Source organism: Phalaenopsis equestris, unplaced genomic scaffold (assembly GCF_001263595.1).
Source record: "Phalaenopsis equestris unplaced genomic scaffold, ASM126359v1 Scaffold000203, whole genome shotgun sequence".
Classification (NCBI taxonomy): Eukaryota; Viridiplantae; Streptophyta; class Magnoliopsida; order Asparagales; family Orchidaceae; genus Phalaenopsis; species Phalaenopsis equestris.
In genome coordinates, this window is record NW_018164645.1 from 1,161,924 (window position 1) to 1,177,190 (window position 15,267).

General features: G+C 34.3%; 1 protein-coding gene across 4 annotated transcripts in view; it reads left to right on the plus strand.

Annotated features, from left to right (window-relative positions):
- The window catches only part of LOC110022985 (vacuolar fusion protein MON1 homolog), an 89,400-nt gene that overhangs the window by 49,629 nt on the left and 24,504 nt on the right, over positions 1-15,267 (plus strand). For all 4 annotated transcript variants that reach the window (XM_020722162.1, XM_020722160.1, XM_020722159.1 and 1 more), the window contains exons 7-12: positions 2,138-2,270; positions 5,607-5,698; positions 13,338-13,419; positions 13,589-13,653; positions 13,843-14,118; positions 14,213-14,304. In XM_020722162.1, coding sequence (XP_020577821.1) covers positions 2,138-2,270; positions 5,607-5,698; positions 13,338-13,419; positions 13,589-13,653; positions 13,843-14,118; positions 14,213-14,304 — 740 coding nt within the window. The remainder of the gene's footprint in view (positions 1-2,137; positions 2,271-5,606; positions 5,699-13,337; positions 13,420-13,588; positions 13,654-13,842; positions 14,119-14,212; positions 14,305-15,267) is intronic.

The following is a 15,267-nucleotide window of genomic DNA, read 5'->3' on the forward strand; positions in this document are numbered from 1 at the left end:
GGCAAAATCGACGTTCCGGACGCGCTGGCGCAGTCCGTTTCGTCATCCGGGGTCGCTCGGACGACGTCGTCGACAATCGGGTCAAAACGCGTCGAAATTCAAATTTCACCAAATATTGACCCGCGATCGATCGTCCCAAAAGGTTTACTCGAGCATTCGACAAGTAACAGCAGAGACAATGTGAATTGCGGCGATCGGACACGTCGACTCTCCGAATTGCGAAGCTGGTGCGCGCAAAAGTGCGAATTGTGCAGAAGGCCACCCTAAGGCTCGGAAAGGTCCTATAGGAATCCATTTTGGGTTTCCTCATGTCGGTTTCATCCTTCTAAGTGTTAGAAGTCGATACCGTACACGCGAAACTCCAAAAGAGGACGGAAATAGGTCGAACTAAAACAAGGCGGGCACCACTTCTAAGGTTCTAAGATAGTCGCAGGGAGACCCCTAAGGCTAGATCCTAACTCCTACGAGAAATACTAGACCTCACGAAAATTGAGGTTAACATCCTGTCACCAGATATGCATGAGAGTAATCCCGTGCTGCGTGAATCGGTCCAAGTCGGGACCATCCAAAAGAACCCAGACCAGTCGGCTCAGCTTAGATTTGGTCCGGGCGATCCCAACACTCGGGTGGAGCCTTCCAAGCCATTGATCACGTTTAGAAGGAAAGGGATTGTAGGGGGACTTTTGGGGGAAAATTTGAAAGGGACTCGAAGGAAGTATGTATGTATTAGTGCCTAAGGGCTAGGGTTTGTTTTTTTTTATGCATGCTTTGTTGGCGGCTGCATTCTTTTCTTCTTGTGGTGTTCTGAGGGATGTCTAAGTTTGTGGGAGAGACGGTCTACCTTTCATATAATAGATCATCGTTGTATCTTGCTTGTTTTCCTTTGATTTTTGTAAGAGCAGACCTTGTTTGAATTTTTTTTTCACCTATTTATTACCGTTTTGTTGTTTCGTCGTTGATTGCTTTCTAATTTTGATTCCGGAGCATATCAGTTTAAGCATAATAATAGTAACAAACTATGTCATGATGAATCATAAAGTCATTGCAAAGTTCTAGTTAATGATTTGTTTTTTGTGGCTATAATTCTCTGTTAAGTCGGTTATGAAACTATTTTAGGAAAAAATGCTGATTTGTGTGTGTGTGTGGAAGATTAAATTATAAAATCTTGAACTGAGAAACAATAGAATGCAAGTTTATGAGCTCAATGTAATGCTTATTTGAAAAACAAAACTGATAGAAATCTGTCTAAAATAGACCCTTAGTTTTCAGAATTGGTATTAGTAGAATGAGCAACAATCTTCAGGAAGCTTGTCTGAGTCCACGTTAAACTGATTTTGTAAGTTATTGGTTTGCTCATTTCACTATGTAGAAGTTGGGATAAAGAGGCTACCTTGTTTTCATGCCATCTTGCAAGCCAATGTACATAGGAGTCAATGTTAGGGAGTGGAGGGAAGTAACCTTATGTTATGCTTTGAAAACACAGTTGTGGAGGATTAAACTAACATATATGAATAGTCATGAGAGATTATAGGGTTGATGCATAAGAATTTCAGCTAGCTAGCTGTTCTTGTGGAGTGAATTTTAATATTTGTTAGTTAAACGTGGTTTTTTTTTGGCAGTCTCTGTGAAGCTCATCTACTTTTCTGCCTATGCTAGTGGAGAAGTATTTATAGTGCCTTCCAAGAAAGCAACTGCAAAATCATTCGAGTTTATGAGTGATTATTTTTTTTTTGTTATTTTTTTATTGTATAGAAAACTTATACTGAGTACATAGGTTAGGTACTTTATTTTGAATTGGCTTTTCTATGATTATTTGATAGTGCTTTGCCATATCTGGAGCTAAAAACTGATTAAAAGACAATGTTTTCTTTCTGAATGATGAAAGCATGCCCCTCGAATATTGAATGAAGGGCCTTTCTGTTTTTCAATTAAAATCCTTCTATGCAGTTTTTTTTTTTTTTTTCTGTTTGCTTTAGTAAGGGCTTTTTACTGTCTCTTGTTTTTGGTTTTAATGCGTAAAGATAAATCAGTGTTATTATTTACTGTCATATTTCATCATTTAGCATGAAACCCACTAACATGCCCATCTGATGCTGAGCTAATTGGTTTCAACGGCCACTGTTTTCATTGTTTATAGGAATCCTGCCACATTTCTCCATGCATACACTTGCCTTCCGCTTGCTTATTCCACCAGACAAGCTGCTGGTGCTATATTGCAGGATGTTGCCGACTCTGGGGTTCTATTTGCAATATTGATGTGCAGGCATAAAGTTAGTAGAAAATCATTTCTCTTGTTTCTTTTTCACGCTTCTCTTTGCAAACTTTCTTTTCAAACTATTATTAGTTGAATTGTAAGTTTGATTGAAACTATAAAGCTGAAGATTCATGTTGGATGGAAAACTGACGGAAATGATTCATATTTCATATTTAAAATTCTTTTATTTAAGATTTCTGTGCATTGTGCTACGTTTGAACCATCTGTGAGATCTGAAAATCATCTCACTTTATTGTATTTAAAGAATTTCGATAATGATTAATGATTATATGTTGGTCTTATGCAATTGCTAATCCATAATTCTTGTCAACTACTTGCTCCAACTCCATCACCCATTTAAAAATACATGTTGGGTTCTGATAATAGTTGGTACACAAGAGGATCAAAGTAATTCATTTATACAGAGATTAATAGTCTGAATAAAGATGCACGCCAAGACACGGGCATCATCAATTAACAATACATAACACAGACGTGTTGGGCACTATATTTAAAAAAAATTGTTATCATAAAATAAAATCACATCGCTCATAATTTTGAAGGACTTCTGAATTAAGTATAACACATATTTTTTTTTGAACAGTCATGGAAGAATTACTTCAAGTTAATACTATAATGGTGGATAGAGGTAGAGAGGAAGAATTAGAAGAGAATGCAAAATAAAATAAATTAGGTTTAAAACTAAATTAGCGAGATAATTTGAGTCTAATATACGCCTAACACTTGCTTAAAACTGCTCCTGAAGCGTGCAACTGTCTAAGAGTTCTCTTTAAATGGTGAAATTTCCTCAACAAATAAAAATAAAGGTGTGTTACATGGCATTTCCAACTTGTGTTTGAATACCCTAAATGTTTGTCACAATGTATCATACTACATAATGTGCTAGTAGAAGTGCCCTTGCATCATAATACACAGGTTCATTTGCGTCAAGCAACTTACATGTATAAGGAATTTGAATGCAGTTGTTATGCATCAGGATGGATGTTGATCTTTGTTACCTTAGGAAATTTGCTTACGACTCTTCTATGAGAGTAAGTTGTTTCAGATCAAGTTTTTTAGAAGGTAGATTAAATTTTTAAATAGACACTACTTAGAGTTATCATTGGCACAAGCTCCTATGATTAATTATTCCTCCCAATAATGAAAAAGCTTTTAGTTACGACTGATTCTTAGGCACTAAGTGGTTAGTTTATAGTAGTAGCATTTTAGCTTTAAAAGGAGAAAATTTACGCTCTTTAGCTTTGGGCAGATGGTGAGGGAAAATGATAACGAACAAGATCAGTGTATCACAATTTTGTTACCTTGGGTTATCATGGACTCTAAATTACTTAGAGTAGATTATTAATCCAATTTGATTGAAGGATCATTATCAATAGCCATTAGTTGCAACATTTGAAGGGACCTTACTTGGGATAGGTGTTTGTTGAAGGGGACAAATTTAAATAAAGTTTTACTGATAGAGAGCTTCATGCTCTATCAACTGCACTTCATGGTTCATTACTTGGGGGAGTTAAGACATTGGAGAACTTGCGTGCTTTGGTTGATGGTAATTTTATGGCATTTTTTTGTGGCGAACCACCTAATCATATGAGCATTGATGATAATTGTATCTTTTTTTGGTTCCATTTTGCCGTAAAACTATCTTGTTAGAGGACATGTGTCACATTCTTATTGGATTGGGTGACATGTGTTTTAAGGGATTTAATTGTGCCAAGGGAATGAGTGGTGGATGTAGCAGACCCCACTTAGTGGGATAAAGACTTGTTGTTTTTGTTTTGTTGTTGTTGTTGTTGTGAAGGGAATGAGTGGTGGATGGGCATGAGTGCAGGAAACAAAAATGTAAGCTTTGATACCATTTGATGGGATTTATGTGGAAGAATTTGCAGCTTTGACTTAATTTAATGGATTTCATGAGGGAGTAGAAGTGGACCTTAATTGAATCTAGAGTGACAATCCCTCATAGAATCAATATTTGCTTTTATACCAAAACAAAGAAAGATTGATTGGCGGTGATGCTACACAATGGAATAGATCTTGATGTTGTGTTCTTGGAATTGTTCTTTCCTTGGAGAAGTGTGTGGCTAATAGGAAGGGGAAGCATAACGAGGTTCAGGAGTGAGGGCTCTTGGCTGTGAAAAAGTGAGGATAGAAAGAGCTGTAAAGTTCAAGAAAGAAGAGTTAAGGAGATTAAGGGTCTGTTTGGGGCAGCTGCAGCTTATTGAATAATCTGATGATAAGTTAGGTGCGATGGCTGTTACAAATTTTTATTTTTTTGGAAAAGCCAGACAGCTGCCAAAAAGCTGCCACCGCACTTAGATAGGTGCAGTGTGAAAACGCTGTTTGAAAACGCTGTTTTCGGCATTTCTTTCGGCATTTCGAAAACGCATAAGCTGCCAAAACGCAGTTTACCCAAACAGGCCAGGTGCGTTTTCAAAACGCCACCGCATCAAATAAGCTGCCCCAAACGGACCCTAAAAACTATAGTTTCATATTCATGATAATCACGTCTAATGCAAAATACAAGACTAGAATCCTTTGTATACGGCTAAAATGATTTTGTCTAAAGAAAGATGTTCTTGTTACTTGTGTGAAAATAAAAAATATGCTTAAAAACTAGGTTGATATTGTAATGAACATTAACTTGATATCGACACATGATATTTATGAATATATAATTGAAGAACTACAACTATTGATGATTCTGCATCTCTTTAATTATAAGATATTTTGAACTATTGGATTAGACAAAAACAACAAATGGGATGGTTAAGTTCATAATAATGAGATGAAGGATCCAATGCCCTTTTTCTTATTCTCTAAAGGAGAGGACTATGGCTCACGCACCCGTACAAAAATTACCTATTTTCTTTAAGTCATGTTTTTCACTTGCAGCCATAAATAACTTTTTTCTTGTAGCCTTCTGGCTGCAAATGTGTATGGTTTTCTGAATGTATGTATAATGATGTAATATATCCTTGAATGCACTTTGCATATGGTAAGAAGCCATTTTTCTACCAATGTGAAAATTATTTTGAAGTATTAAAAATTCTGTGATCGAAGAACATATCATCTTTTTCAAGTTCATATCACTCTTTGGTTATGCATTCTCTATAACTTGGTTTTTCTGCAAGTTCTGGTTTCTTCAGATAAGACAATCAATTTTTAGGCCGTTAAAGTATCCTGGACTTGTATTTATTTGTTTAATGAATGTAGTGATGGCCCTTCACATCCATTTCTCTTACAAGAGTATCAATATTTTGGTTCTATGCTCATGGTTGGAGTGAATTTTCTTATCGGGTTGCATTGTCATGTGATTTTTTTGCCTGTATAGGTTGTTAGTCTTGTTGGAGCTCAAAAAGCATCTCTTCATCCCGATGACATGCTCTTACTTTCAAATTTTATATTGTCTACGGAGTCATTCAGGTTTGTGAATAATTTCCTTGTAGAAACCTACTATGCTCTTAATTTGGTTGAATTAAGTGATCAAGGAATTTTGTAAAATGAACTAGTTGGCATGATCACTATCATAAATGGCAGTCATTTTGGCTTTTATTTTTGTATGATGATATAAAGGGAATTGATTGTTATACGTTCAGATTATTTTTGTGTTTGCAATTTTGTTTGCGCTTTCAATTCACTAATCTGAAGCGTAAATTTGCTTTTGTTACAAAGAATTCTCAAGGTATAGTTGTTGAAGCCATAAGGCATTTTAACAGTAGAATCCTGAAAACAGAAAACTAGGAAGCCAATATCTGTCCAGCAAAAACAAAAATCATTGATTTTTTCATGATTATGCTTTTACAAAGCATAAAGGGTTCTTTGTAAAACAACCTGCAAATTGAAAGTCAAAGCTACCATTTAAGGGTTTATTTCATAATAGCCCCATGAAAATACCCCATGAAAATACAAATAACATGAAACTACTTATGCATAAGTATAATCATTCTTTATCATCAATGATCCTACAATAGCCATCATCAGGTTCACGGCATGGGCAGTGCTCTCACGGGAAAGTACGAGTGATGGAATCTTTCTATAAGGTTGAAAGAGCAACAATGCAATCTATTATAAGAATTTATGAACCTTGAAGGTAGATGTTAACTAGGGCTACAAATCAACGAAGTTGAGCTGAGCAAGAGCTTGCTTGAGCATAAGCTCTTTTGCCAAAACCGTATTCGAGCTCGAGGTTGAGCTCAACTTGATTATTGTAGTAGTATTCAAGTTTGAGTGTTTAAAATAATGAATATTTGAGCTTGGTTTTGAGCTTAGTTTGTTAGCTAATCATGAGAGTTTTGTCAAGCCTATCAGTGAATAGTGAACAAGACTATCAACCAATTTGTTAGTTTGCTCAATAAGTTTTTCATCCTATTAATTAGTGGTTTATGGAGCTTTAAAAATTAGATTTTAGTTGAATGAACAATTAAATAAACATGCATTTTGATGAGCATAAGTAAGAAGTTTGCGTTTATAAACAAAACAATCTAATACAAAAAAAAAAATCATATAGTCACATCAACAACAACAACAACAACAAAGCCTTAATCCCACTATGTGGGGGAAATAGTCACATATTAGATAAATTTATAATTGAGTCTTAACTGGGCTTATTTTGAGTCTAATCGAGCTTCATGATGAGTTTGTTCATGAGTTTTAAATTTTTATTATTTATGATCATAAATGAAGCAAATATAAAAGTTTTAATTTTTTTTATTTATCAATTGAATATTTGTAAAAGTGTTCACGCTTATTCTATTAGTTTATTGAATGTGCTTTCATCTTTTGACTACCATCAATGGTGCAAGCATTGATGGAAATTTTTTTTTTTTATATCAAAGTTTAAATTTTTTTATTTATCAATTGAATATTTGTAAAAATGTTCACGCTTATTCGATTAGTTTATTGAATGTGCGTTCATCTTTTGATTACCATCAATGGTGCAAGCATTGATGGAAACTTTTTTTTATTGCTTTAAATTCATTATGATGTTTATCTTGAGGAACCTCATGACCAACTCCATGATTTATGTGATGTATAGAACATTAAAAAGTTCAAAATAGTCCTTTTGGTATTAGACTATCAAATGTGGCCAATTTAGCCTTTTGACTCATAACATTTATTTCAAAATTTTATCTTGACTCTTCAAATATGATCCAAAGTTGCCCCTTTGCTAGATTATTTTGGATTAAATTTAAGAAATCTAGGGACGAAACTGGATACATTTATATTCTTGGACTAAAATAGCCTTATTCAAATTATTTTGATTTTTTCTCTATTTATAATCATGACCCTAAAATAGTAATTTGGAAGGAGTTCTAGTGGCTTCTTATAATCTTTTTGTTTTCCTAGCTTATACGATTATGATGTTTTCTAGAATCCATATGCTCTATAGGGTTATTAGCCAACATTTGTGGCAGTCTTAAGTGATCGAGAAAGTGAAGCATGATTTCTATGAAAGTATGTTCTAAGAGTTGCATCATCGAGCAATTGTTCTATTAAAAAAATTGAGTTGTTTGGAGGAAGTGAAGATCTTCTATAAGGTTGATTTTTTATTTGGTCATTTTAAGCAAGAAGGAGCATCATGAGATGTTCTTGTGCTAATATTTGTAGGTTGATTCATTCAAAATCTAATATTTGGCTAGATATTTTATCCAACTTATTCATTTCTCAGTCAATTTTATCATCTAAATAGATAGATTTCCTTACGTTTATTGTCGTGCTAATTACTATGTCATCTATCTTATTTTTAACTTATTTGAACTATTTTGACAACATGTCTTATTCATATTTTAACGTGTTAAAAATCATGTGGGTATTATGATTTAAAAATAAGCACGAATGATGTTGTTAACAGGATAATCCCACATAAAATGTTGAACTAATTACTCGTTTTTAAAATGCTTTCAAATTTTAATTATAAAATCAGTTCAACAAATGCTATAATAATTAAAAAAAAAACTGGTGGGGTTACACTAGTTTATATATCAATCATACACAATTTAGGCTTCTACAACTCATGAAAATAAAGTTTCGAACAACTTAACTCTCAATTTGTTGTCAAAGTTAATTACTAGTTTTTTAAAGATAGGAACTATACGTGGCACTAAGCTTGACAGTTAATAAAAGAGAGATTCATATTGTAGAGCACGATCAAATTTTAACCTTGATGTAGTGTTTTTAGGAAGTAGAGTAGTTGATATTCAAAGAATTATCAATAATTTTAGAGGAAGGGGAATGTGTTTCTTATCCTTCTTTTCTTTTGATTTCTTTTTTTCCATAAGATTCATTTTTTTTTTCGGAAAGATTATTGGTTCAGTGGTTTAAATAAATAATTAGGAAATGCTTTGAGATGCATGCTTATGATAGAGTGGTATATGGTGCTCTGTAGTTTCGCGCCAAACTTTGCTCAGAATTGAAGTGGAACCAGTTATATGAGGTTTATTTAGCAGTGAAATTAGATTAGATTGCTAATTTTATGGAGGAATTTTTGGAACTATGCTGACAATTTGGAATTAAATATGTAACTTTAGATTTAGATTTTATTGGTTTTATCAGAAAAGTTTGGAGGATGAGGGATTCTAGGAGATGAGGTGGTTGATAATTGAATTTTGAATTCAAATATAAAATATGAACTTCCATGAGAAAGTTTGAATTTGTTGTTGAAAAAATTGAGGGTAGTCGAGGGAATTTAGGAAATGAGGTAAAAGACGGGGTTATGGACGATGAGATCATTGAAAATTTGGATTTCTTAGTTTTCTGTTCGAGTGAGGGTAGAGTTCAATGGCGGAGGGATGAATATTTTCATGTAGAGTTGATTTTCAATTTTGTCATGGAAGGAGAGAAAAAAATGCAGGAAATTAATGTAATCAAGGGAAATAAATGCTGGACTTTGAAAACTAGTGCAAAATAGTAGAAAGTTTACCATGAGACCAAATTGGTGGGTTTGGAACAAACTTGTAGATTTATTTGGAATTTGGAAGAAACAAAACTAAGCTATATAAAACTGTGAATTCTCAATTTTAGATGCCGAATTCTCAGTGTATGTTAATGTTTGAATCTAGAAAACAGAAAGTACGAGCAGCTGGAAATTTTCATTTGACTCTTCATAGTTCCGATTATTTTTTTTCAAGTATGATAGGCTATTTATTGAAATATCCTAAAAGTTTGAAATCCCCCTAAGGGAAATTATCTTTATGAAAATAATAATAGTATAAAAAAAGCTTTTTCCAATTAAACCTTTACTTAAAATATATAGAAAAATTGATTTTGTTCCTCATTTGTCTTGATTAGCACTAATAGTATGGTAAACGACATCATGTAAGTCTCCTGGATGCTAGTTATAAAATAATCTAAATGCAATGACGTGTTTGAATCTGAAGTCAAGACACAAAAAATGTTATCCTCAAATGATTTTGGTTAAGAGTTTCAAATTGAAGGCGCCTTATAATTTTCATTACATTGAGTTGTATCTATTTCCCTTCGTGGTTAATATGAGCTGATAGGTGAGGATGCGTACTGATTTACCTTAAGTCCATTAATTTTCATGTGGAATACCACATTTTGCTAAGAAAAAAGAGGTTTATGATAAGGGTTATTTTTGCCACATTTTTATTTTATTGATTTTGTCAAACTTATATTGTCAAATCTACTCCAACATTATGGAAGCCATTATGACAATTTGATTAATGGTTGCTGTCAAATTTTAAAAGTTTTAAATTGGGAACGGAGATGTTTTGCCTTAGCAATGTGAGGTATATGCTTTGAGGCAGATTGGGCCTAAGTCTCTAGAAAGAAAATCTCATAATTAATTATAATATATAAATATGACATAAATCATTGAAATGTTGATTTAATTTATCATCATAATGACAATTCAAATACCGTTATCTTAAATATTAATATAAAGTATAAAATTGAAATATGAATGTAGGTAAACATTCACTTAAAATTTAAATATTTCACGAGTTCAAGATCCATATTGGTCTCATCCTTACTTCCATCATTTTCAAAAGAATCATCATGTTTATTTTCATCTAATTATCTTATTTACAACTTTAAAATGTTCTTTATTCACTAAAATTTTCTTCTTAGCATCAATTAATCTGACTTTAACATAAGAGAATAAACTAGTGACATAATTAAGTAATTATAATTAAATTATCTTTTGACCTTTTTGAATCATTGCATCAAATATATAATATAAATTAATATAAAATAAAATAAAATAATATAATTTTTTTTGGCATAACTTGATTGAAGCATTGCCTCAAATGATTAGGCGTACTTCTCAGACGAAAAAGGTGCAAGCCTTACTAGTGACATTGAGGCTTAAGTCTCGAGATTTTTTGTGCGCCTTAGTTAGAACCTCGAGGCGTAAGCCTTGTGATACCAAATTTAACTCAAACCACATTAGGAAAAATAAATATTGTTACTCAAAAGCAAATAAACGGTTACGACTCACACACTGAAAGGGGAACTACAACAAATACGACACAAAAACTCACACTAGGGTGGATCTAAGGTGGTGGTGGCCGTTAGGGGTTTGGAAGTGCTGGCAGATGATTGGGATGGTTGGGTGGTGGTTGGAAGGTGGCAGTTGTAACCGGAAAGAGATTTTGGGGTGGCTGTTTGGGGGTGGCATCAAGCGTGTGGTGACTGGACAACGATATGAAAACAAGAAGGGTTTGAGGGGCTACGGTGGTGATGGAGGGACAGGGTAGAATAACTAAAGGAAAGATTGGTTGGCTGTGGCAGGAAAGGTGGGGGTCCAAGACAGTGAAAACAACGAAGTAGGTGGCTAGGACAGCGAGGGGACAATGAAGGGGAAGGGCGTTGGATTGTGGGACAACATAAGGGAGGGCTGTCTAGGGACTGCGACAATGAGGGGATAGTTGGAAAGATTGCGGAGGTGTTGGGTAAGGATAAATATTCATGTGGGATCGAGCTACAGCCAGAGCACCAGTTGAACCTTTGGAGAAAGTCATCTTCTCGGATGAGATATAGCTGAAACAACACTAATCGTTGGATACAACCCTAGAAAGGAAAATAGCTCGACGGCTGGTTTGGACAAAAAATGAAATCTAGAAGAAAATTGAACCCTAAAACAACAAACAACATATTTATAATAAGTACTAGTAGTTAAATACGAAGGACATGGAATAGGAAGGAAATAGAATTAGGAAGGGAATAGAAAAAGGCAAGGAACCAAATAGGAAAAAGGTACCGCGAACCTGGAATGCTTTTTTATGCTATGATTATTATAATTAGAATTATTCATAATATATGTTATCAAGACATATATTGTTGCTTATCAACTTGCTTTAGGTTTTGTTTTGCTTCAGCTTTCTACATGCTTTTGCTGTAAGAAAAACAACCAGTCAAAGAAATAGTTTTTTGGAAGAAAAAAAATTGGCCACATTTTCCTTTTCTTCTACATAATTTGCTTTGGAAAAGCTGAATTCGAGAAACCAGAACAATAACTGCTACCAAACTATAGCTTTTAAAAGATATTGAAAGTAAAAAACAGAAAGGCATAAGCCACATACCAACTGGAACCAGTGGCAATGCATAAGGTTTTATTTTTTGCTTAAATGTGTAAAGCGTATCACAATGCTTTCATTAACCAAAGCACTAATAGGTTATACAAACTATTAATATATAAATACATTCATTAGTAATTATAAAATATAAAGTATGACTTAAAAATTGATATAAAATAGAAAAAAATTGGTACAATGCGTAACTTGAAAGGAATTATTGATGGTAAACCTGCAAATTAAAATTTTGAACAATTTCTGATAGTTTGTTGCAATAATTAAAAAATTTAAAATAGAAAATAAAAACCTGCAAATTAACTTCAATGCTTTGAAGCGCTTCTCAGTGAAACAAAGTAGGCATCACCCGATTTGCTTGTGAACCGCGCTTGTAACAATATGAATGGAACTTTAGTTATTCTTTGAAGATTTGACTAGCTTTCTACAACTTTCTTCTGCTTTGTACATGCTTTTGTGGTAGGAAAAATAACCAGTTAAAGTAGGTGCTGTTTGGAGGAAAAAAAACATGCTGCATTTCCCCCTTTTTTTTATAATTTGCTTCAGAAAAACTGAATTCGAGAAAGCAGAACAATAATTAATTGTTACCGAAATGGAGCTTTTAAAAAGACTAATGAAGTAAAAAGCAGAAAGGAATAACCCATGCCAAATGAAACCTTAGTTATTATTGAAGATTTGACTTTCTCTCAGCTCTCTAGCTTCTGTTTTCTACTTGCCTTTAGTGGTAGGAAAAATAACCAGTTAAAACAGGAGGTGCTTGGAAGCAAAAAATTGGCTACATTTTCCTTATTTTTTCCCCCATAATTTACTTTGGAAGAGCTGAATTCGAGAAAGCATAACAATAATTGTTACTAAACTATAGCTTTTAAAAAGAGTCATAAAGTAAAAAACAGAAAGACATAGCCATACCAAATGAAACCTTTGTTATTCTTTGAAGATTTAACTAGCTTTCTACAGGCTTTCTATCTTTATATGCATTGGGACATGAGGAGACATGAAGTAATTACTGCATAATACTTAATTTAACTTATTCCCTAAAAAAAACACGAAATGCTCTTTCTCTTAATTTTCTTTTGTTCATTGAACATTGACCATTATCTTTGAAATTTTTTGGCTTTATAGTCTATACTAAAAAGGTCTATACTAAAAAGTGAACAGAGATTTTTTTTTTTTTAATCAAACTGTCATGTATCGGCGCACTTATTCAGAGTTACTTTTGTACTATCTGTTGTCTCTGAAGATACATACATGTGATTTGTTGACGCTTTCCCTCTTATCAGACACCAGTTCATGTATTATTGGCTATCAACTGAACAATGTGTTTGAGGCTGACAGATATGTTCTCAAAAAGAAAGTTGCAAAGCATTTATGTTGGACAAAAGATTTTGGATTTAAATGCAACGCCTACTTACATGCTTAATCTACTTTTGAGAAGCACATACGTTTAACTGTGTTTATTTTCCATGTTCAATAGACAGTTTTTTTTTTATTACTTTTTTTGTTTTTTCTTGCAGGACATCCGAGTCTTTCTCACCAATTTGCTTACCTCATTACAATTCTATGGCGTTCCTTTATGCTTACGTTAATTATCTGGATGTGAGTCTCTAGTTCAGCTTCTGCATCTATTATGAATTTTGAGGTTGTATCCTCCTTTGAAATTATTTTGATTGATGTTCTTGTGTGGCTGCTCAAGCCTATATGGTTCTTTGTGTTTTAGCTGTACTGGACCCCAAAAAAGGCTGATGAAATTTACATTATTTTATAGGTTGATACATACTTGGCATTGCTTAGTACTAATTCAGACGGCTTCTACCATCTAAAAGAGTGCAGGTGGGTTTCTAGCTTTGTAGCAATAGACAATATGGTAGAATCGGTTTGCAAATTTAGGCAAATCAAACGAGCATTTTGAGTATTTAAAAATAATTTATTGAAAGCTTAATGCGGGCAAGGCTTTTGGAATATTACGCTGAGATTGTCATATTGGTTTTGTTGTAATGGAAGATTCCTTCTTATGAATAGGATTCAGATTGAATCTGTGCTTGTTAAGTCAAACGTTCTTGGAGAAGTTCAGAAATCACTATTGGATGGTGGACTTCATGTTGAGGACCTTCCAGTTGATTCATCTATTCAATCTGGGTCGCCATCTCCACATCTAGATCAGGGCAGACCTGCATCTTTGTCTGGCATTGGTGGGCCAGCAGGACTTTGGAATTTTATTTATCGGAGTATCAATCTTAACCAATATGTCTCGTCAGAGTTCTCCTCGCCCTTAAATAGTTCCCGACTACGCAAAGGGTATTGTATTTGGAGTGCATCGATTTGTTTCTTCAGACTTTGAACTTGGTGATCTATTCGTTTTCATTTATCTATTTGTTGCTATGCTTGCTAGATTGTACAGGGCTTATCAGAAGCTGTATGAATCCATGCATGATAGACCTATTGGTCCACATAAAACTCAGTTCAGAAGAGATGAAAATTATGGTAAGGCACTAACTTGTGGCAAGTAGTCAACCTTGTTTGGTCGAATAACAAATTTTTCATTTTGCTCTTCAAAAATGATCTGTTTTAGAATGTTTTCTTTGCCTTTATTCTTGTCCGCCTGAAATTATGGTGCCCTTTTCCACACAAATAGGAACATGTCTTGATAACTTTCATGAATGTTGGACTGCCTTAGCTTTAGCGACACTGTCAGCTGATTGGAAGGGAGGATGCCTGCATGTTGGAGTTGCCTTTAACTCGTTGTACTCAGAATTTGACTGCTGTTACCTTTACTTGTGCTAATCAGTTACGAACACAGTATTGTTGACCTCATTTTTAGTGAGGTCTAGTCTTTCTCTTAGGGTTTAGGATCTAGCATTAGGAATCTCTCTTTGACTATCCTAGAACCTTAGAAATGGAACCCGCCTCATTTTAGAAATTCAACCTACTTCTGTATCCTTTTGGAGTTTCGCGTGTGTGGTATCGACTTCTAGCGCTTAGAAGGGTGAAACCAACACGAGAGAACCCAAAAGGAGTCCCTATAGGACCTTTAAGCCTTAGGGTGGCCTTTTGCACAATTTGCACTCCCGCTCGTACAAACTTCGCAATTCGGAGAGTCGACACGTCCGATCACTACAATTCACACCGCTTGCACCGTTATCTGTCGAGGACTCGAATAGATTTTGGAGACGATCGATCGCATGTTGAAATGTTATGAAATTTGAATTTTGACGTGTTTTTGACCCGATTGTCGGCGATGTCGTCCGAGCGACCCTGGATGACAAAACGGACTGCACCGGCGCGTCCGAAATGTCGATTTTGCCTAGGGAGGACACCAATTTTGCTAGTTCCTTTTTTTACTATATATTAATAATAATAAAAAATGAATCCTCCTTTTTTTCTTTTTAAAGCCCTCCTAAATCCCTAAACCCACACACCCAAGCTCTGCATCCCCTCCCCTCCCCC